Here is a 25,195-nt window from a genome sequence, read left to right on the forward strand (position 1 = left end):
ATTTATAGTTTTCATTTCTAAACAATTTTTCGGACAAACTTTTCGTTTTTTTTAATCGAAAAATAGGAGTAGAGTTAGAGACCATTTCTTACTCAAAATTATGGTACCTTAAAGCGTGGTTCCTACTAGCGACACAACACAAGGACGTAACGCAACGCAAGTGAATAGACCAATCACAAGCGATGGCTTATTCGCTTGTGATTGCTAACTGTCTATAACTTCGCTTGTCATTGGTTAAAACGCTTGCGTTGCGTTTACGTCCTTGCGTTACGTTCTAGTGGGAACGAACCTTTAGCCGACCATTTATCCCCCAACTTCAGACCGGTGGATATTTCATGAAATATGTTATTTCTAATCAATATTTGGTTTTGTATATATACTTTATTATTATTTTTTACTGCTTAATACATATCACTTTAACCTATCTTATAATTGTATAGAAATAATTTTTTTACACATTTTGATGAATCGTTAAAGTCTACTGTAACGCTATTTATTTGTAGTAAAATGTATGACATGCAAAAGAAAATACAGGTAATAAATAATGACATGTGTTTTTTATGTCTGTCTTTTTGAATTTTTATTAGGGCCTACATTGTGCATTTAAATTTTATGTTTCTATTCAAATATTCCCATGTTTGTGTTATCGTTCATTTTTACATATTTTACGCAAAACGTATTGGTATACCTAGTTCACTATTATCAGTGTTGTTTGTTAAAATAAATAAATCATTAAAGATATATTTTGCCCAGAATTTATTGTTGTTGTTGTTGAAGGCCATAATGTAACAGTTATTCACTTTTTCCAAAAATTGGTTGGAAAAAAAACGTAATTTAAAGAAAAAAATAGTCCATTGTTTAGAAATAACCCATTGGGTTTTTCGTTAAATTTAACTGTATTTTGTATTTTTATTGCATGAAATCATTATTTTTGTACCGTACCATTTTGACAAAAGTGAAAAATGATTAAAACTACAGGACTATTCAAAGTTGGATTTTTTTAAATCTTTATTTTTTGGGGGACAATCATCATCATCATCAGTCGTCTGCTGAGCAGGTGACTACAAGCTTTCTCCAGCCACAACGGTCCTTGGCTAACTCTGACAGCTTATCAGAGGTAATTATGCCTTCTTCATCCCCCAAAAGCTGTTGGATGTATCTCAGAAAGTTGGTTCTCTGCCTTCCTGGTTTTTTTTCCCCATGTTGAGGAACATACAGATCGTACTCGTTGGATGGTTCGTCATCAGGCATTCGAAGCGCGTGGCCCAGGAACTTCAATTGGCGGGATCTAACGTTTTCCACTAGCGGTCTGGTCTTGGTTAGGTCATAGATAGAAGCATTTGGCACTCTATCTGTTCTCTTGATATTTAGCATGATTCTATAGCACGAAGTGCCAAATGCATTGATTTCACTTTCCATCGCCTTAGAGAGGATCTAAGACTCCCAGCCATACACAAGGTAAAAGTAACACAGGGGGACAATACCAATCACCAATAAAAGTGGGAGTTTATAAATATCAAAATTGTTGTTGCCATGGGTGATTTTAATGTCTGTCAGAAAGAGCTATATTTTTTCCAGTCTTGACACATTATTGATCATTTGTAAGGAATAATAACGAATGGATATTAATTTTTAAAATAACTACCTTTGTATTGATTTCGGTTTGTACAATGATATAAAATTAATAAAGAATAACTATAAACATTAGGCCTATGTGAGACGTGTATTTATGACTTATAGTTAAATATATTATTGTTATGATATTGATCATTACCTACAAATATATAATTGAATTTATTTATGAAACATTGTAGATCACTTATTGTGTTATATAACTTTATGAATACATTCTAAAGAACAACGAGTACTTTTGTATTGTTTTTTACAGTTATTTTGCATTGAATAACTGAATGAAAAGGAATGTATTTTGTTTTTCATGACGGAAAACACACTATAGATTCGATGTCTGTGTTTGTTAAGATTCTATGCTTTCTGTTTCCAATCATTGTATATGTCAGAGGTAAGTTGGCTTACTACCTTTATTATGGTTTTCAAAATCTGTTTATTTCATTTTATTTATTTATTAGTCATCACTTTTATCAGTGGCACACACTGTCGTTAGTGGTGCAACCAAAATAAAACAATTGGGCAAAATAATGAAAGGAAACAAAACAAAAGCTTTCATAAAAATCATCTCCGCTACCTTGGACAGATTTCAATACTTCCAATTCAGGGACTTAACCTTTCTCTTCTACTTTCTAATAAGGTGTAAATCAATGCCCACCTTCTCCTTGGCAAATATGGAATGGAAGATGTTATTTGTATATTACCAACCCAGTGGATTGGTTTGATTCAAGAGAAGCCTGCAAACAACGTGGTGGTGATCTTGCTGTCATAAGTTCGAGTGAAGAACATGATTTAATACACACCAAACTTCTGGAATCGGGACTATATGATGATGTATTTATCGGTCTAAATAATGTAAATTACTTAAACAGATATCACTGGATTGGTTCTGGAGAATTCTCAAATTATATAGGTAATTAATATAGGCTGTTACCTAATTTGTTCTACCTGTACGACTTGATGCTACGAAGGTTGGCCACCATAATTCAATCAAATCGTTGATATATATCTGCATCATGTACCGACTTGATGCTACGAAGGTTGGCCACCATAGTTCAATCAACAAATCGTTGACATATATCTGGCATCATGTACGACTTGATGCTACGATGGTTGGCCACCATGGTTCAATTAGATCTGCGTTTGTTCAGTGTAAGACAATGTATAGCATTCCACTTGATGTCATCATCACTCAATGTTCCTCTCTTCATCCCTCTTGCTTGTGTAGACCATCAATAGGTTTGCCACATCCACTGAAACTATAACACAGCCGTATCTTCGGCTGATATTTCTGGGAATTAAATATTTGCATTAAAGAAATAAGATGTCTTCGTCTCCGCATTAAATTATCTTCTGCATACCCATCTTGAGTTATGTTACTTATATAGATCTAATGTATTGGTAGGCCTACTTCTGTTAGATCGTTTATTGATACCCCATCTCGCTTAGTTGCCTCTCAATAGGTCGAAGAGAGTAAGGTCTTCTGCAGAATTAGATGCATTGGAGACTGCTTTTTTAAAGTCGTTGCAACTTGTTGGTTAGATCATGGAGGTATCTATATGGTTAGATATTTGGGTATTTTTTTAGAACAAAATATATTCCCTCTTTTTTTAACATTAGCCTATTTCCTTTGGTCCTTATTTATTACGAAAACCATATTGATTTGGGATTATTAAATCCTTAAGTACATTGTTTAAGTTCCAGTATGAATTCAGCATGAACACCCAGAACTACGTATAACATTATTTTCCTAATTGGTAATTCCTTTAAAATAAAACTAACGATATATGCCTTTTACACAGTTTTGGATAATAATACAAGTACAGTGTTGGAGAGATGTGTTACTCTTAATAATAATCAAACTGGATTGGTTGGTGTTGACTGCAGCAGCAGTAGACATGCTTTGTGTGAAACAGGTGAGGAAAAATAATAATGTATTGTTTTATTAGAAATTCGACACAATGGCTATACAAATACATCACTATCCATGTGTCTTTATGTGTCCTCCTATTGTGCTCCCTTGTACAACTACGTCTCCGGCGGCACCACTGCGTTTGTGTTGAAAAGATTCGTCTCTGCCATTCATATTATCGATTTGGTCACATAAACGGAAATAGGGTGGGAGGTGGATGATCAGAATTGGTATATGCTGTCTTGGTCTTACAGGTTTGCGAAAGAAGAAGGTAAAAATCCGATAAATAATTGTCTTCTTTGGTAAAATGATGTAGAATGCATTTCAACTGCGCCCTATTTATATTACGTAAGAATAAGATCAAAACATTTTGTCAATATTGCTAAACATTTTGCGATTTCTAAATGCACATATCGCAGTAACAACTATTTATTTCTTGTAGCGCCGTATCACCAACCGTGTAAGACAACCGACTGGGTGCACTGGAATCGTAAATGTTATATTCCGCTCGCTGAACCGGTCAAAACTACATTTGATGAAGCAAGAAGCCACTGCCTCGAAAATGACTCGGATTTTGTCGTCATCGACACAGTTGAAGAGAATGCAATGATCTTGGAGTTAGTTAAGCCGTATTCGAACGATTTTCCTGAGTTCTGGATGGGAATTTATAGATTCGGCGATAGTGACAACTACGTTTGTCTTGATGGAAGAGAGCTCACTTGGTCAAGTATGTTAACAATAATTAATATACCGATATCACAGTAGGCCAACTAATGAATTTAAAACAATAATACTGTATATTGGTAGGTTAGGTTTATCACTGTTTGTTTCGCCTCTGGTAAGGCAAAACAATGCACCAGTCTAGAAAATGTGCCACAATGTGAATTGATAATAATATAATCGTTTTTCTCACTTTCTGTATCAGAATGGGGACGCGGTGAGCCACAGGGTGCATTAACCAATGAACGATGCGCAATGAGTAAAACTGCTTCTGGTTGGTGGTATGATGTAAGGTGCAATAGCAAACGATCTACATTTCCAATTTGTGAAAAGGGTAAGGCAAAACTTAAATAATTATCTTTGTTTTAAAGTATTCTATCAGAAGCGTGTACACAGAGTTTTAAACTCAGGCTGAAGTACAATTATTTTGTTCAATATGAATCGAGGACACAAATTCCGTTGAGAAAGTAGCTATTTGTGACTATTGGTTACGCTTAATGCCAACTCAGACAGCATCGTACGACGAGGCTCGACGAAACGTCTTGACACGTCGGTGCTGTCTGAGTTGAATCCAAACGAGACGAGTCGTCTTGAGACATCGTCGGGCGTAGTTTTTAGGTCGTCGGGAGAACTTAAAACCTCCCCCGACGAGACGATGTCTGATTTGGCCTTAAATATACGGGATAAAACGATCGAAATGTCACCATATTACCTATGTTTGCGTTTTGTTTTAGATGTGATCAATATGTATAAGATTACCAACGGTTGTTTGGCTGGTGATGTGATCGGGTCTGTATGGACACGTTCTAATATTAGATGTGCTCACGCTTGTTGGAGGAATCATCAATGTACCTCATTCAACATAATCAAGACGGATACCATGCAGTATCAATGCCAACTGATGCAAAATGAGAACACAGATGACGTCAGCATTCATCAGAAATGTTACAATTATCAAATTATTACATTTTAAGATACATAATGATAAATATACTATAAATCATTAAAATTAGTTATCATACATAGGTAAATAATAATAATAATAATTGTACAGCGCACGTATCCGCAAAAGTGCTCAAGACGCTTGTGAAAACCATGAAACAATCTAACCTTAAACCTAAATACTACTGATAATTTTGACCAAAACAAAAAATAAAAAACATATATAAGTAGGTATGTTAAAACAAAATCAACTGGACTTTACTTATTCATGGCAACACCAGTCGGTCAGATAATGCGTCCAGGACGAGAAACGTTACCAATAAGTCCAGTTTATTTATAAATATTGTTCACTTTTAAAAATTATCTCTCATTAGTAACTATAGGCCTACTGTACTTTAGCCTTGAGAACAAGTAGTAGTGATTCTCCTCTACTTTCTTTCTTTCTACTAAACCACACCTATAGTTCTCCATGACTTTATTAAGTATTATTATTATCTCATTACCCTAGTGCTTGCAGATTGGCATTTTTAGTCGCGTGTACCGCGACTCTACAGCTTACTATGTCGGTCGATTGGTCGGTCGGTAAACGCGACTGCAGCTATGCATAAATGGTGATAAATGTTACTTTAATTTTTTACTAAACCAGAACAATACACCAGAATATGCTAGTAGGCAAATACAAAGAACTTTAATACAAAAGTGTTTCAGAATCATTATACATGTAACGTGACATTCGGTGTACGTTTCGCTTTTACCAAATCATCACAAAATATCATTATTGACAACAAAATAATGAATCGTGCGTGACAACAAAATGATTAAAATAGAAATATATCAATTTAAATAGGCTACCATGCATTTACCTTTTTCGCTTGACAATTTTGTTAAAAAGCCTTGACTGGTGATTGCTACTATTATCGAGTTTAATCATTGTATTATTACTTTTTAAGCATGTAGTTTATTGTACTTTTATCGAAATCCGATGGGTTTTTTTTTTCAAATTTGTATTGGAAATTAATAACACTTTAGAGACGTTTTGTAAAAATCATGCATATATATATAATTTAAAAATCATGCATATATATATAATTTAAAACAGGTCATGTATTGTCTTAAATGCGCGTTTTAATAGTTAATTGTGATAAAGAGAGAAAAACAGTGCACTACCGAAGTAGTTAGCGTCGAAAATTCTCTCGTAGACTAGATCTAGTCTACGAGAGGCCATGTTTCCGCAGCCAAAACAAAATGTTATATCTGATAATGTTTTAACCACTAAAGTGCGCATGACACAGTCATTACCAAACAACCAGAGACCCAATCACATCGCAACAGTTTGTCCTTAAAGTCAAAGGTTAAAATAATAATAATAATTTATTTTGGTTTTTTTTCTGTTTATTCAAAGTGGGGCATTTATTAATATTAGATTATTATTTGAATAAATACGGTATATATATTATCTTAAAATACAAATATTCAATAACCTAACAATGGGATATTTTATTATTAAATCTCTAAAAAGCTAAGAAAACAATAATTTATATTATAAAGAAATCAAACAAAGCACATTAAAACGTGAACATTCGTTATAAAAAAACAATGTTAACTTTTTAAAGTGAGTGACATTGTCCATTCTCACTTTAATACATTTCTATCAACTAATTAACACAATTTAAAATCCGATATATTATGTATAGATAGATTAAGATATATAGATTAAGTATTGAACATTTTTACATTCTAAAAATCATTAAATATTTGAAAAATACTTTTTTTTAATGTTTTTGTAGTTTACAATTATTCAGTATTTGAAACTTGTAAAGAAGAGTATGTTGATGCTCTGAAGCTCTGTCTACATTATCAAACATTATGGGACACCACAAATGTGATGTTCCCTAATATGGTAGTGATATGACATCATCATGTCCATATATGGGCACATCACATTATTTTGTCAGTTTGACAGAGTTTTACATTGTTACTACTGTGAACTTGAACTCTTCAAATGGTGAATAATTGAGACAGCTAGAACAGTATTTCAAGTCATAGTGGTCATAATTTGTTCTAAGCCTGCAAAACTGTTGTTACTACTAAAAGATTCTTCAAACTCCTCCAGAGGTGAATAAGATGGGCTTGTATATCCATCTATATCAGATAAATTATTTTGTTCTTGGCTTAGTGAAATTCCTGCTAATTTTGCATGAGTTACACTAGATTTAATTGCATTTTCTTTGTCTATGTTATGAAAAACCTCACCGACAGCAGTTCCTTGTATCTCTCTCTCCTGACATGTAGTTACATCAGCTGCTTTAGTACCTGGTTCCCGTCTTTGTAAATCATCTACTAAAACAGTCTCTTTAATAGGTTTAAAGGATGATGATGATGATGTACTACCAATTATCTGTATCTCTTCAATAGTTGAATTAAATGGGCTTGTATGTTCTTTTACACTGTCCTGGTTTAAACCTGATGATTTAATGCAATATATAACGTATAGGTGATTTACTACAAATTATTGACATGTGTGCTTACAGTGATGTGTTAGAAAAACATGTATTGCAATACTTTTACATATATATATATATATATGCATATGTTAAATAAAATATAAATTGTTTAAAATATGAATCATGAGATGTGTTAATAAATGTAGATTGGCAAACAAATACATTAATCTCAATTTGAACTAAAATCTTGGTGATCAATAAATGTATAAATTAAAAAATAAAACAAAAATAAATAATTTGATGAATAAGTTAAACAAAGAAAAGATTACAAATATGTTATAATGAAAAAGTATAAGGTGTGTGCATGTATAGATGTATGTTATTATTATTACTTATGTTAATACAATTTTTCTACATTTCTATACTGAAAGTAGTTTGGTTATACCTTTTTAACATTTAGCAAATCAAATAGTAACTACCGTATGTCATTATGATGAATTAGATAATGTATAAATGTAAAAATCATAATATGAACAAAACAATGTTAATGATGATGAAATAAAAGTGGGAAATCCACAAAAGACACAAAAAAACCTGAAGTTTCCTGGGATGGACAACTTGAAGCCATGTTAAATGCTTTATTTGGAGTGGTTACTCTTGAACTGTTTATATCATCTGTAGATGGTACATCCATAGGTGAATATGGCAAGCTTTCTTGAGAATCTACTGGAATCTCTGAGTTACCTATAGGTATTGTAGTAGGCTGATCATCAACAACATTCTTTTGACAACTATCGTTTAGTTCTGTAAATAAAATAAAAAATAGAATACAGTAACTTAAAAATATGTGTATTGTTGTTTTAATAAATATCTTATATCCTTAATTAAATATCGTATATCCTATATTTTATCTTATAAAACTATGCATAGACTACCTAACTCAACAAGCAATTTGATGAAAATACTTTCATATTCTCCTTGGTTATTTGACCTACCTGTAAGGTCAACAACCTCAATCAGTGCTTCGTCTGCTTTCTTTTTTTCAAGTACCGTTTTTTTAGATCTTGGTCTTGAAGTGTCAATATTTTTGTCCTTCCATTCTTTTATAAAGCTTTTGGCAGACTGTATACCATTAGGCCGCTCTAGAAAATGTATTCAATTAAACATAGAAAAATGAACTAGAAACAATTGAGAAACAATCAAGTTTTCAATATTTTACCAGAATTTGTAAATTATTATCGCTGTGAAATATTTCCTTTCTAAAGTCTTGTCTACACTATCAAACCATCAAACTAACTATATATGGACATGATGATGTCATATCACTACTAATACTATATTTGGGCACATCATAGAGATATTATAGTGAACTATAATATCTCTATGGGCACATTACACTTTTTTGTCAAACTAATCTGATAGTGCAGACAGAGCTTAATGATTGTGGGTACCTTCAACATTTTTTTGAGATGGAAACGCCATAATTATTATTGAATAAAACTTTTAAGGAGAGAGTTATTTTGTAAGACAAATAATATATATATTTTTTTAATAGGGTGGAGAGAATATTTTCATTTGTTGACAAAATGTATTGGTCTATTCCACTTTTTGAAGCAGGGATTTCATCACATGGTCAACTAGGAGAATCATGTCAACTATTTGTTTAATTAATAATGTAGAATGCCTAAAGGAAATGAAGATTATTGTTATTTAATGGGCTATCAATAAAATTACCTTTACAGAGTTCAATGACCTGCCCCCATAGCTCGTTTTGTGATAGAATTCTAAGATGTCCAATAATAAACAGATGATATTTACTTCTGGTTAATGCCACATTGGTTCTCCTATAAAACAATCAACAAAAGTTTATCAGAACAGTAGCCATTCATGTCTATATTTTTAACTAATAATGTTTCCTTGTAAATTTCCTTCTTACTTATAAGAATCTATGAACCCAACATAATCAGTTCGAACACAGGATAATAAAATCACATTCTTCTCGCCTCCTTGAAAAGCATCAACAGTTGAAATCTGAATGCGTTGAACATCCTGTGGTTTCATAGTACTGATGAAAAAAAAAAAAAAAAAATAGCTGTTGTAATCATATTTTGGGCACATATTTTGGGCCCATATTTGGAAACCAACTAAATTTCAAAACAAAATACAGGCGATAAAACCCAGAAATATTCTAGTTACAAAAAGTATAAATGAAAGTGAATTTGGTTTACAGAAAAAAATTAATAATTTTTATATTGATCCAATTTTTGGCTAAAATGAATGAAAAACTATTAGGGTACATTAAAATGGCCTATTCAGAAAAAAAAAATTGTTAATTATTTTTTTCAGGGGGGGCAATATTATCTTAAATAAAATGTATTCTACATAGAAGTATACATACGTTTGGGTCTTTAGAAACTCTGAAATCTTAAAGGCCTGTGCTCTGTACAGTGTAATAACGCCTATCTCTACAGCATCTACCCCATGTTGCAGTATTACTTGTAAAAGTGCTGCCACAAAGGTTACTTCTTGAAGGTTATAATAACTACCATTTGCTTCACAATGTTCTTGGCCATCATGTACATTGTAGAAGCAGAGTGTTGGCAAATCCTGTTTACAAAAATGCTTATTATACAGATTGGATATGCATAATAGTACACAAATAATTCATGGTTATGAGTTGAATGGTGAGAATATTTCACGAGTTGAAAAATTGAATGCTAGTTGACATAATTAACCAATCAAATTGCATGAATACAATCAGGTGTGTTATAATATGGTAATGTTCAAAACTTGGGTTTCATAAAATTAACTTGAAATTTCAAGAACTATCGCTTATTGCATTGGTCCCTACTTGTGATGCACAACTGTCTTTACAGCTTTGAACTTTTTGTGTTATTAAGCAAATTAGACAAATTTCAAACAGCATTTGTGTACAATCTGTGCTCTATCTCTATTTACAACAGTTGTTGTATGCACTAGTACGTTTTGTTACAACAAAGGATGTACTGGATATACAAGAAAGTATTTGCAAACCAGACTCAATCAATCAAACACACGTACCATAAGTGGTTGTCGTTGTTCAGTACCAACTCCATCAACAAGTTGATTTTCATAGAATAGGTGATTAGACAGAGCACTGATATGCGGATGGCATCTGTACTGGGTACGCAGCATAATAGCCTCAATCCCCTGACAGATGAAATACAATTGCTATAAATGTTGGCATGTAGAATTTCTTTGCTTCTACACTTCAAGGAGGCCATGAAGAGCTTCAGATTTATGGGGTGGGGTCCTGGTGGCGATTTACAGTACAACAGTAAATGGTCGACTAAACAGTTTAAGGCCTCATCTAAAAAATTACGCTCCATTGTCATGTGTTCCGATTCACTATTTGGAATACATGGAGAGCAACCATTGGATTCGAACTAGGGCCCTGTAGTAACTTTTTTAAGGTAAGTTATGGAAATTAAAACATATATTCAATAGTATTGCCATTAATCAATGACCATGATTGAACAGAAAACTCCAAAATAGGACAAACCAAAGTTTTGTATACGGCAAGAAACATTTCAGAATCCATAAAGAAAAAGGCATGTTGAATTGTACTCATCAATTTTACTGTACCATGAATGTATCACCTTACCATGGCAACAAGCCGGTCAAACAGCGTTTGCTCCAGGCCGTAGTTTGTTGAAGACTCAGACTTCTGTATGGTTGGGGGCAGCTGTTTAGGATCACCAACTAGAACAATCTCTTCACAATGAAACTTTGCTACAGGTAATAAGGAGGCTGGCTCTGTCATTTGACTACACTCATCCAACAATACAACCTTTAACAGTAAATGAGAAAACATAAAGTTGCCATAGCTTATCATAGGTGGATTCAGTCAGCATGGGTCCCCCACCCCTTCAAAATTTTGCAAATTGTAATGCAAAAGATAGGACACTAATTTTAGTTTCTTATTCGATTGGGAACTTTTGCAGTCAAAGATTTGTTGAGTACATTTTGTATTTGAATGGTAAATTGTAAACGAATTGTGCTCTACAGAAAATCCTTTGAATTTAAAACATTAACCAACTTAAGCTTTTTCATTGAGAACAATTTCAACGCTCAAAATACTCTGTTAAACAAGTACTCAACGAATACGACAATTGACTTACAGGAAATTTTTGTTTATCAATGCATGGAAAAACAGAGGCAGCACATGTGACAGCCACGACTTTAACTTGAGCTAACAATGCTTTGTTATGACCAAGACGTTGTCGTTCAAGGCTTTTCTTAATCAACTGTTTCTCTGACGATGTGAGGTCTGACTTGAGCATCTCTTGCAGTTCTTTGATATCATCATTCTGCTTATCAGACGCATGAACACTATAAACAAATATTTTAAATATTGGTGTTACCGTGTTTTGTATTACATCTTTGGAAAATGGAAATAGTCAAATTCTGGACATGAACTTGTGTTTCTTGTGAACTTAATTCAATCAATCGTATTGTGAATTCATAATTAAATCATAATAACGTGTAGTGCAGTGATTTTTACAAAAAAAATTATAAAATATATACATTGATTATTAACAGTAATGATAAATAAAAAAAGAAAAAAAAAAATATTGAAATATATATTAAATACAAAGTTTCATTACAGGTCTACAATCAATGGAAAAGATGAATACATATAATATTGTAAAAATAGCAGATAGTGTTTAGGAAGATTGTATCAGATTGGAAATGAAGACAATACTGACATCAATATTGCACACCAATAGAAGGAAAAGAAATTCAACAATATTTGGGATACACCAAATGGTTATCAGAGAGCGAGGGCTTGAGACATCAGGAAGGAGTAAGCTAAGGCATTTGTCCTGGAGTGAGCTGACCATGGCTGATTATGCATCTTTAGTATCACTGGTATGTGCATTATACAAAATCATTATTATAAATAGCTCTACAAAACTAAGCTTACTGGTGACCTCTCTGTGTTTACAGTGAAAATAATAGCTTACAAATATTGATCATTACCTGTAGGGCAGGATTGGCTTACTGATTTTTCTAAGACTTCCTACACGGATAAAATCTTCAAACCCAAGTTCTAATAATCTAAAAAGAAATAAAAGCAATGTTAAGTAAAAAAATTGTATATTTGTATAAAAGTTAGAAGTCTTGGATTCATACAGTTTGAACTGAATTTGTATAAATGTTAGAAGTCTGTGATTCAAACAGTTTGAATTGAAAAATAGTGACATATTAATTAATATATATTATTGATGTATTTTTAATGTTATGTATTGAGATGCCAAATAAATGAAAGAAAGAAAGAAAAAAAACAGTTTGAATTGAAAAATAGTGACATATTAATTAATGGAAATAAACGGTTGCGGAAAGCAAAATAGTACACTGTAATAGTAAAAGTAATGAAATCAATGGAGTGTAAAAAAGTCATAAATAGTTGACACATGGTGACCAAGACATACAAGCAAATTAATAATGTTCAATAAAACACACCCTAACAGAATCCTGTCAACAGCAACGTTAGTAGTAGACGAGATAAGAAGTCTCCAATGACTATCTTTACATGAGTCCACTTGGTCAGGTTTCATTGCAAACAATTTGACAAGAAACAACACAACTACAGACAACAGAAAACTTTTGCCAGCACCAAACACACCTGTAAATAAAGTAAAGAACAATATAGGTTGGTGAATATCACATCAATGGAATTGATCATATTATCATCTTAATAGTCAAAAATTAGAGATTCTTCATTGTTGAAGCCTACTGGCTTTAGCTTTTAGCATTTATATGCATACTTAAATCATTTAAGGGGGTTCTTTACGAAAACTAACTCACTCGCACCACATCCCACCAAAGTGCTTTAGTCTTCAAGTCTGAAGTTTGCACTAAATTGGAAGAAGAAGTGGAAGAAGAGTGTATGGTGCATACACAGTTAAATAACTTAATAATAATAACATTTATAGACAGTCGCCTAGTCTCCAAGGGATCACCATCCGCATCTATAAATGTACAGATAGATAAAATTAGAGACCTAGTGAAAAGTGTTTTTATTTGGTGTAAAGCTCTGTCTACACTATTAAACTAGTTTAACAAAAAAAGTGTGGTGTGCCCAAATATGATAGTGACATGCCATCATCGTGTCCATATATGGGCACATCACATGTTTTTAATACATCAAGTTTGATAGTGTAGACAAGGCTTAAGACCCAAGTATATGTTTTACCATGTATTAGAGTAATAGGTGGTGTTTGTCTGCAACTGTTGTCAGTTGTTTCAAACATTGAAGCAACTTGTAGCAATGCTTCTGCTTGGTCATCATTCAGATGGTAATTATATATGAACTCATTAGCAAGATGCACCTGTAATTACACAAAGAAAAGAGACGATTTAGGATCATCAGCTTATTGATTGACTACTACTACTACATGATCGCCAGACAGTGTGCAGTTCTCATGATGGTTGTCTGGTATCGTGGCTTTAACTGGATTCATACATATGTAAGAGACAATTTAGGATCATCAGCTCATCTAAGATTGACTACTGACATTTATCAATACTGGCACTTCTTATAAGTTGTCATCAGGTTCAACCATAGGTCATCATCAATTCTGTGTTTGGGCAATGATTTTTTCAAGAAAATAAAAAGCAGTGTAGCGTAAAATAAAACAGATTAACTTACAATATCCTGTGGGGTAAAAACAATGTATGTACTTCAGAGTTAGGTAAACAAAACATTACAATTACTGTTCACCCAAGTAAAGCAAGATTTATTTAACAGATTTACTTACAATTTCCTGTGAGGTACAAGGAATTTTATGTTGCAGAGGTGTTCTGCAAAGTGGACTTTTAAAGGCCTTACTACCAGAAGCTTGCTTCATATTGTCTGGGTGGTATGAACTAAAAAATAAATAAAAAAGAAATTCATTCATTCTTTATTTCGTAATCATTGTACAAAAAAAACATACTAAAAACTCTTGAGATTGAAACAAATAAAGAAAATCAAACCACTGTACTTAAATGACAATGACCTGACGATGACCTTACCTGTCCATAAGGTATGGAAGCACAGGAACTGAATTCAGAGAAATGTGTTCATCAATATTGTACAGCTGAGCCAGTTCACTGCTTGCATTCAATAGTAACAGGCCATGCACTGAAGTATCTATACTCAGAATCAATGACAGTTATGAACCAAGTTGGTCATTTAAGTCTACGTCTTAATAAATGAATGAGACATACATTCAATACAACAATGATGATCGCAATAGAAATTATATATATTTATAATGCACCATATATCCAATCAATGATTGTACATAGGCGCAGTACATACATGTATAAAACCATTATAAGAATTAAAAGAACTTAAAAAAACAAGTTCAAATACCATAAAGGTCTACGACAATTTAAACTAGTGATGCTACAGTAATTAAAACTGTTTAAAAAAAAAAAGATTTTAAAAAGGTAAAAATTTGTGTTAACAATTTTCGAACAATTATAAAATCAATCAAACGTTTTAATCAAACTCTGAATTAAAAAGATGTGTTTTAATGGTTGTATTAAAAGACGGTATTCCTAGTAATACTAGAAAAGAATAAAAATGAAACATTTAATTACCTGAGGGCCAGTTAGAAGGTGAATATCCAGTCACTGGTTCAATCTCTAACTCCATGTTGGATGATGGGCCATGATAGACACTTTTAGCTATGAAACTAGAGGATGGCTCAAACTGTAAACTACCACTAATAACCCATATATCATCTAAACACAACAATACAAATATTTTTATTTAAAATAATATTTAAATTACTATTCCCATATAAAACATAATAAATATTTATATTATAATAGCACTCAACATTCAACAAGTCACCATTTTTTTTTTGTGTTCTTCTTGTGAACTTTATTCAATCAATCGTATGTGTTCCTCTATTTTCTCCTAAACCGCAATTAAATATCTGACCTTTGGCATAAGCAGACGATACATCTTTATGTAGGAGCTTCAAGAACAGTTTCTTTTTAACACCATCTTCCATGTCTCTTCTATATTTCTTTATCCAAGGCTTTGCAAAAAATAATGCAAATATGATTAATTTACAATGCTTACTATGTGATAATATTTACAATGTTGGTGACAATGTAAAAACAACATGCCATAATGACAGTATGTTTAAAACAATGTAATGACAATGTGATAAAAAGATTCTTACAGGTAGATTGGGTTGACTGAAACCACCTCTTGCCTTCCTAATTAATTTGGCTCCACAATGTAAGGAAAGCCCAACACTCTTCATAAAATTCCTCATTTCCATCAGTGAACTCATCTTTGGTATAAATGAATTAATTTTGTCTTTGTCTACTTTGTTGGGTTTGTATTGATCTGCCCACAAGAAGAACTAAAATTCATTGAACAAATGTTTGTTAATATATAGCAGTTATAGAGGTTTGAGAGGTGGAGAGAACGGAGGATATAGGTAAACCACTAAGAAATTTAAAGCATAACTGCCTTTTAATGTAAACTACTGTAGTTGTGAAGATGGCAAAGAACGTGTTGAGGTGTTCAGATGTAGTAAAGAAATTAATCTAAAAAACATTTATGAAATCACCTTCTAACACAGACTAAACACTTAGGATTAGTAAGTGTCTAAGCAAGAAAGTCAGCCCTATGGTTAAGGAGGAGTTAATGTTACAAAATACAAATCAATCAAGTAGTGGTATTATACAGTAATATAAATGACGCTGATGTTTCACTTTGGTTTTCAATTCTGATGAAAGAAACGAAGAAAACGATGACAATTTTTTGATAATCGTACCTTACATTGAGAGCTCCTTGGCTGGCTGCATGTATAAAAGAATCTACCTTTATTTGCTCCATCTTTTTTTACGCATACAATCTTTGCCGCTATGTTGTGCTGACATGTAGGTGCAGTGGCATCAGTCTGCCTATCACAGTTAGCTGTTAAGTTACTAATATCAATCTTACTTAGTGCCTGGTGGTACTGTTGACTTAAACTGAACATAAGTATATTTAGATGTTCTGTAAAGGTAATTTAAATGTAATCTTTGTTAATTATTAAATAAGAAATAATTTTGACATAATTGTTTTAAATAGAATATTATATGAAGATAATGTTCTTCTGAACACATTTAACTGGCTATGAAACCACTTCAAGATATCATGGTAAATGCCATCTGGTACCTGTACTAATGTTTTAATTTTAAAATAAAAAATTGACCATCAGACCCATGTCTATAGCCAAAAATGTTTAACAATGCAAGATATAGGTGATAGGTATTGACTAATTACCTTTAATTGCTGAAGCTAATATAGTTTTATAAACTTGAATTCCTTCAAACAGTATTGGTATGACAGTTTGCCTGGTTGGTGTGGCTGCACTATCTACCTCATCCTTTGATGAAAACCTCAGCTTACTTCCTATTGACATCTAAATAATAATACAAAGACATAATTACAGTAGGACCATTAAGCTATGCCTACAAACTAGTGTCATATGCCCAAAAATGGTGTTGATATGCCTAAATATGGTAGTGATATGACATCATCATGTCCATATATGGGCACATCAGACTAGTTTGATAGTGTAGACAGAGCATTAGAAGAGGACAACTGTGGAAAGCAACAAAGTCTTCCCTTAATAGGGCGAAAGAAAGTGTTCATTTAACATGAATTAAAGGAATTTTACTGTCAAGTTTACAAATGTAAAAAGTAATATCATTTTGAAAGATATTTATGTTAGAAACAAGCTAGGCTTTTTTAATTACAGGTATAACTTGAATAACTGAAATATGATTTTTTTATAAAAACCTATACTTACTATACATTGTGAATATCTACCTGAGTATTATGTAAGGAGCTGCCCAAATTGTTGACAGGCACTGGTAATACACTATTGACATAGGGTAAACACTGATCTTCACTAAACACTTGAAAACTCTTGTTTCTGTCATGTGTACGAATGACATTGTTTGTTTCTAGACAAGATTTCATGTCTGATAACCCAGGCTTTTGAAAGTTTCTAGACTTTAACAATTCTAAAGATGTTGATTTATTACGACAAACTACATCTTTGTTTCTATTTCCAGAACAGGTGTTTTTATTTTCAAAATGAATTTGATGAAGGGTTTCAGTTTGCTTATTCTGGTGTGGAGAGACCTGTAAAGTTGTTTCCTGCATAGAATCTGGTCCACTGACATTGTCACCGATGGCATTAAACACTTCTTCAACATCATCTCCAAAAAAATCCTTGAGTTCATCAGCTGAAAATACAAGACAAACTATGTACATAGAAAGTTTCACATATTCAGATGATCTCTTACTATAAACACTAAACAAATTTATTACAATGTAAGTAGTACACTTATCAAAGATAAAAAATGCTACAGTAATTATTATTTGTTGTATTGTATGGCAATTTACTGTTGAGTACAGTTTTTCCGCTTACACTTCTACTTACTGTAATTAGAAAATGAAATAACTTAATTAAAAGAATGAAATATTATAAACTAGTACTGTAATTAAAAAATGAACTACATTATTGAAAATTATAACTTGCATAAAAAAAAAGAAATAACTTAATAAAGAAAAATCAATAACCTACTTACTTAATGACAAAAATAAAATAACTTACTGAAAATAATACAATAATTTGAAAAAAAAAAATGAATTGCTTATTTAAAATTAATAACTTATTTAAATAAATAAATACAATTTTTTACTAATGAAAAAATGAATTAATAAGAAAATAAAATAACTTACTTAATGACTTATTCAAAGTTAGATTCATATTGAAAGAATTAGCATTGGACTCGATTACAGGAACAGTATCTAGAAACAAGAATAGAGAGATTTTGAATTTGCGACAACCAAGGATTTTTGGTTAATGCTTTTTAAGATCATCTGAACACTAGCACCACTATGACTTTATACTTAAAGATTATGGTTTCTCTCACGCATGTCACATCATAAAAGCATACCTAATTCCAATATACCTTCTCTTCCCTGGATAAGATTAATATCTGTACGTTTTTTCTTGTTCATTGATATTGAATTCATTTTGCTTCCTTTGCAGGTAATTCTGGATGTGGTCAAACATTCATGAGATTGTGACTTCCCATTATTACTCTCTAATTCTACATCTGGTGGCTGAGATATAATTGTTTTCCTTTGTCTAATGCTAAAATCTAAATTCCTATTATTATGATCATTATTTGGAGATGAGTCAAGATAATTGTCATAAACATGTTTATTTGATACAAAATATTGTGAGATGCATTTACTATCTGTTGCAGGAGTTTGTGATGACAATGGTCTTTCTGTGGACTCAAATGTATGAGCTCGGTTGGTTTTTTCATAACTTCTTAAATCTTTAAAACCCGAAACCTCTTGACAAAATGCGCTTAATGGCTGTTGTGATCTAAATGTACCATTATCTGCCATCTTTTGGTACAGTTGATCATCTCCAGTTTCCTCTAGAACTTCTGGATACATATTATGCTGACACATAACATCTTCCTGTCCTTCCTGAGAATATTCATGGATATTTTCTGCTACTTTAAATGACTGAAAGTTGTCTTCTATCATCAATTGAGTACCAGATATTTCCTGATACATGGTTGTACTTCTAATCTTTTCAGGAACTTCCTGATAATCTTCTGATATTTGTACATTTCCTTCTGAAACTTCCTCAAATGATTGAGCCTTTGTACATTCCTCTGGAACTCTTTGGTAATATTCAGCACTTGTTTTTAAATTTCCTAGCCTTGAATCCTGTTTCACATCCTCATAGAATAAATTTTCATCAGCCTCAATCAAATTATACGATAAAGATGAGTCTGGCATAAATGATTCAAAACTTATGGAATTGGCAGTAACCTCATTGAATTTCTCATCTCTATTCATTTGTGATCCATTATATACATTTTCTTGGTAACGTTGCGGTGATAGTAGATGTTTGCCTTCTTTTGTATATGTACTCCATTTATATGGCTCTTCTGCAAAACTAAAAATACCTCCTTTCCTTTTTGAAAACATATCTCGGCTTAAAGAAGTCTGTTGACGTTCTTGGTCACTGATGGAAAATGCATCTGGTAAGTTGGGTTTTTCTAGCTCATACAAATCATTATGATGGTCACTTCTGTGAATTGGTCTCAAATGACTACGACTTGATGACCTCTTTGCAGTTTCACTGCATTTGGTACCTCTCCATACATACTCTTCAACCTTATTAGAAACCTATGTAAAATGGAAACGATTACTTTCAGAAGGAATTTGAAACAGACTATTCAACATACAAACACTTCACAATGCACAATATTCTATTAACTAGTGAGAAAACTTACATTTAATTTCCGATCAAAGTTTTTTCTGTTTTTAGTAGTTCTAGCAGAAACAGCATTATTAACACTTTGTGTTGAAAGTATCTCATCAATTAAGTTGCGAGTTACCTCTGTGCAGTCATATGTGTTCTTGCGAAAAGTGGTATTCTCCTTGTAGGGAGATAAAGTGAAGTCTAAAGAGAAAGAATTTAAGATTAAAGATGTTTTTCAAGATTCAATTATTAAAGTATAGTGTGACAATGTATTAATGTATACACCTATTACTGTATCTGATTAAAACAATTATTCTTACCGTTTACATGACTTTGTTTCAAAGGCTTAGAACTCCATAATTCACAACATCTATCATTAGTGGAAAATTTAGCATGTTCATATCTTAATTCATTGAAGTCTTCAACAAGTGTCTGTTCTCTACAATGTACCTTCTCCTCATCTGGAGTCTCCCGATTTTGAAAGTAATTCAAAGAATGCGAAATTGACTGAGAACTTAAATTAATTATTGAAGGAGACTCATCCAATTTACACCTCTTATGATTAGAAGATTTTGTATAATATTCAGTTTGGGAATGATAATCATTCATAATATCATCTGATGATTTCATGTTTGATAATACCTTCTTTGAAACTGGGCTAGCGATTGGGACAAAATCAAAAGTATCTGCAGATGTTGAAGTTTCTTGACTACTGGACACTGACATTGGCAATACTTGTTGGGAACTGAACAACTGAGAGCCATCACTAGTACCCTCAGGTTCACTGTTATCTACAATTATAGGCATGTCATTTTGAAAATTCTGCTTAATAATTTCGTCACAACTTTGATGCACTATGTTATCTTTATCATCACTAATTATTTCAATATTGCAGTCTTGTGTTAGAAGGTCGCAGCCTTTCTTTGAATAAAGCAACTGAGAACCATCAGATTCACATTCATCCACTATTATTGGCATTTCATTTTGTATATCCTGCAAAATTTCTTCACAACTTTGGTGCATTATGTTATCTTTATCACGGCTAATTATTTCAGCCTCTTTTAACTTGTAGTTTATTAACAATGTTTCATCCACTTCACAAATACTATCATCAAACTCTGTAAGATTTTGCGAGTTCAAACAGCAATCAGATAAGGTACCCTCTTCATCAGATATATGAATAATTTCCTCTGATGCAACACATATCTCATTCTTTTCATTAGTTACTGATTTGGTATTTTCTTCTTCTGGTATAAGAAAGTTATTCTTCCACTCTTTACTAACACTTGTCAAATGTTTAACCAATTGCAAATTATCTTTTTCTTCATACAACATTTTAATGTTTTTATCTAGCGTACCTGTAACAAGGTTTTCACTGTTTCCCGATTGTTCATTGCTTTTGGTCATCATTTTGTCTTCACCTGTCACAGAAACATCAAATGGAACAGTCTGGTCAAGTGTAATTATTTTACTCTCTTCTGGCATAACATAATATTTTTTCGTCTTTTCAGATAAAGGTGAACAGCAATCTTCAACACATACTTCATAATCTTCAGTTAAGTTTTTCTCTCCAAAGACTTCAACATCATCTACTATATTTTCTGGTATTACTAAAATGTCCTTCCCTAAATTATTGTCTTCTAACTTTTGTTTGATTATGTTATTCTCTTTTGTTGGTACAAAATAACTCATTAAGAGAAATTTAGTATTTTCTTCGGATTTGTTTAAATAAACACTATTATCTGGTATCTCGGTGTTTTCAGCTTTTGATACTTCACTACTAGAAGATAAGTTGCCAATATCACAATTTTCTACGATCTGTTTTTTGTAATCTTCTACAAGAATTTCTTCTAATTCAACTATTGGTTCTTCATAATTTATTACAATACTATCCTCAACTAAGAACATTTCATTGCTATCATCTACATGGCTTTCTATGATGCTCTCTCCTAGTTTGTCTGAGTTGACTATATCTACATCCACTTGCACTGTCTGACTAAAAAAATCCTTACTAAATACTAAATCCATCTTGTCCTCATTAGTGCTTTCTAATCTATTGTCACTACTACTCTCCTCACAACCTTCTAAACAAGTGTTTATAAAAACTGGATCGCTAACTAAAACATTTGTATCTGGCATTATATTTTTAGTATCGGATGTTTCCAGACACATTTCTAAGTCATTCCTTTCTTTTACAAATTCAGTTTCCTCAGAATTATTTTCTTCAGATTTTACTGCATTTCTAGTTCTCTGTTGGTCAGATAATTTTAGTACAGTCTCTTTACAACAATTATCTATTTTAACATTAACTCTATCCTCAATATAAACAACCTTACCAGGATTTGTCTGCATTTCTGAACAGACTTCATTGGACTGTTTCACTGGTACTTGGAATCTCTTTCTTTTGTTTCCAAGAAGTTCTAAAATCTGGATTCTATTCCTTTTCATGCCTGCATGAATACTATTTGTTTGGCACTCTCCAGTATTTGTTTGATTTAATGATGGTTGACATATATTACTTTTGGCAGTAGAATTTGATTCTACACCATTTCTATCATCACAAACGTCTTCACTGCTGTAACTATTCAATATTCCTGACGTTTTATTCTGCTGGTTGGAGTTCTTAGAACCAGTGAATTGTTTATTACAAGGTGTAATTACACCTCTATTCTCCCTGCAATGTTGCTGCCTTGATGAATTGTTTGTGATTGATGGAGAGAACTTTGATTGTTCCACAGGAGATTCTTTGAGACCATTCTCCAGTTTTGTATTCACTTGCCGTGGAACAGTAAATCCCTTAAATAATGAAATTAAAGACATTTGGTACATGTACTTTATATACAATTGATATTTTAAGCAGTAAACAAGTATACATAATGTAATAGATCATGATGTTTTATTATTGTGGGGTGGCTTACAGGATACAAAATCCTTTCTTAAATTCAAAGTGTATTGAATCTGGAAACAAGATAAATTTTCAAAGACCAAAACATAGTGGATGTCCTTATAACCACATAGATGCTTTGCATGGAAATCACTCAAAGACTACAGTAAAGATAGGCTTGCAAAGAAATTATCAGAAAGACTAGAAATATGTTTATATCAGAGTTAAGTTCTGCTTCCACTTTCAAACTAGTTTGACAAAAAAAAGTATGATGTGCCCACATATGGTAATGGTATTCCCAAATATTATGATATAACATCATCGAGTCCATATGCTGTATGGGCACATCACATGTTTTTGTCAAATAAACTTTGATAGTGTAGACAGAACTTTAGTAAATTATTATTCACAGACAAGTTCTAGGATTTGAAATATACTTTACCATTCTTGTTCTTGTAAATGTTTTAGCAGGTTTATGTTGTACACATTGTGCTTTTATAACTCCTGCTGCTGCACTGGGTGCAAGTGGTTTGCTCAATTCACCATTGCCATTATCATCAACTGTTATCAAGTATTTCGCACTCTCAAGATCAGCACCTAAATAAACCTTTAAACACAAGGAAATCCCTCGCATTTTAAATCAATATTTTTTATTTTGATATAAAAAACATTTTTTTTGTTTTGGCAAGAATAAAAATTGATCAAAAATGTCCAAGGTCAATAAACTAGGAGGATGGCAAAGTCTCATTGGCTTGATTTTCAGAAGGTAGGTTGCAATGTACATAAGACCAAAACATATCTGCATCTTTGACACCTTCCACAATAGAAATGAATTATTGATTCAAAGATTGTAGTATTCTTTTGTTATGTTATTCACTATGTAGTAAACAAAACTCTAACTTTGGCACTTACTTGAGCTGGCTTAATGTATAGTGTATCAATGTGACCATTGTGGTCATCATACAGATGTGCTGTGTTGTCTTGGTGTACCTTTAGTCTGCCATCATGCCAAGTTTTACTTTTCTTTGTTTTTTGATGAGTATAAAGCACCTTAAAATTAAAAATGTATCTGATTTTATAATAATAATAATAATAATAATAACAGGATTTTTATAGCGCACATACCACTCAAGAGTGCTCAAGGCGCATTTTATGTAGACAAACATTCTGTAACTCTAATTTTCTTTATATATTTAGGCAAATTGCCAATGATAACATAGGCGAATTCATTTACATCATAACCACCAAGCCACAACTCCACTAATAATTGTTTCAGTTTCAGTGAAAAGGTGAACTGCAAAATCATCACTTTACAAATGGTACTCTTGGTTTAAAATGGGTTCAAACAATAAGTAAACTATAATGGAAATATATAACAGAAAAAGACACGTACAATGAAAACAGTACTTGATGACATCTTTAAAGAGTTCTGATGAGAAGATTCAAATAAAATGCTTCATGCTGTGTAAAAACAAAAAAAAAGGTTAAATTCGTGATTCGCAATATTATTATCAGCAACGCACACAATTTTAAAAATATCAAATAATCAATTCTAATTTTCAGAGGAGTGATCATTACGATGGGATTTCCTTGCGCATTTTGAAATTGTGCAGGATTTTTTGCGCAAATCATTCAACTCGTCACGCACATATCAATTATCATCTATTATACATACGACACCGCATACTCTCTAGGGCTAGGCCCCTAATAGTAACTAATGTATTCTTAATCACTAGGCCTACACCGCTGACCTACATTCTAGGTATGATTAGGCCTGCCTTGATTACTTAGCAGCTAGAATTAGGGCCTAGCTAGGCTAATAGTAACACACTCACTCAGTCTCACACACTCAGTGAGACCCATCTAGTCTCCTCGGTCTCGGTCTTCTGAAATTCAGCAGGATGCTGATTCTGAAACACAATCTGTTCTGTTGTTGTTGTTGTCAACGATAATGTTTTATTAATATCTAAGTTCTGAGTTCGTATGAAACACAGAATGAAACACAAATAGGTTACGTTTTTTATAAACAAAACTAGGCATTCAACTTTGTTATATAGGCTATTTATGTTTCTGTTTGCTGCTAGGCCTGGCGGTCTGCTGATGGTGGTGGTGTGCAGATTTTAAGCATCGCGCGCTGAATTAAATTCCGCCCTCTATAACATTTGGTATTTTTTATAGGTCGTCGTCCCCGGTCAAAATATGACCTTTAACCTACAGCCCTGGGAAATTATTTACATACAATAGATAAACAGCTGATTAGACCTCACTGTTGCACAGATTTCGAAATCTTATTTCATTGTTGCACACTTGTTTACTTACGAAA

At 32.4% G+C, this 25,195-nt stretch overlaps 1 protein-coding gene across 1 annotated transcript; it reads right to left on the reverse strand.

Annotated features, from left to right (window-relative positions):
* Positions 1 to 5,932: 5,932 nt before the first annotated feature.
* LOC140051791 (5'-3' DNA helicase ZGRF1-like) lies at positions 5,933 to 24,289 on the reverse strand. Its single transcript, XM_072097106.1, has 25 exons — positions 24,266 to 24,289; positions 23,785 to 23,922; positions 23,315 to 23,479; positions 22,325 to 22,784; positions 18,437 to 18,505; positions 17,516 to 17,937; positions 16,967 to 17,105; positions 16,473 to 16,696; positions 15,870 to 16,055; positions 15,623 to 15,722; positions 15,277 to 15,420; positions 14,704 to 14,821; positions 14,448 to 14,556; positions 13,883 to 14,018; positions 13,150 to 13,312; positions 12,667 to 12,744; positions 11,805 to 12,015; positions 11,288 to 11,473; positions 10,705 to 10,833; positions 10,043 to 10,251; positions 9,581 to 9,709; positions 9,379 to 9,488; positions 8,640 to 8,786; positions 8,239 to 8,448; positions 5,933 to 7,663 (listed from the first exon to the last, which is right to left on the reverse strand). Exons 1-25 carry the CDS (start codon positions 24,287 to 24,289, stop codon positions 7,236 to 7,238), a joined length of 4,434 nt encoding a protein of 1,477 aa, XP_071953207.1. The 3' UTR covers positions 5,933 to 7,235.
* Between the last annotated feature and the right edge of the window lie 906 nt (positions 24,290 to 25,195).

Source organism: Antedon mediterranea, chromosome 6 (genome assembly GCF_964355755.1).
Source record: "Antedon mediterranea chromosome 6, ecAntMedi1.1, whole genome shotgun sequence".
Lineage (NCBI taxonomy): Eukaryota > Metazoa > Echinodermata > Crinoidea > Comatulida > Antedonidae > Antedon > Antedon mediterranea.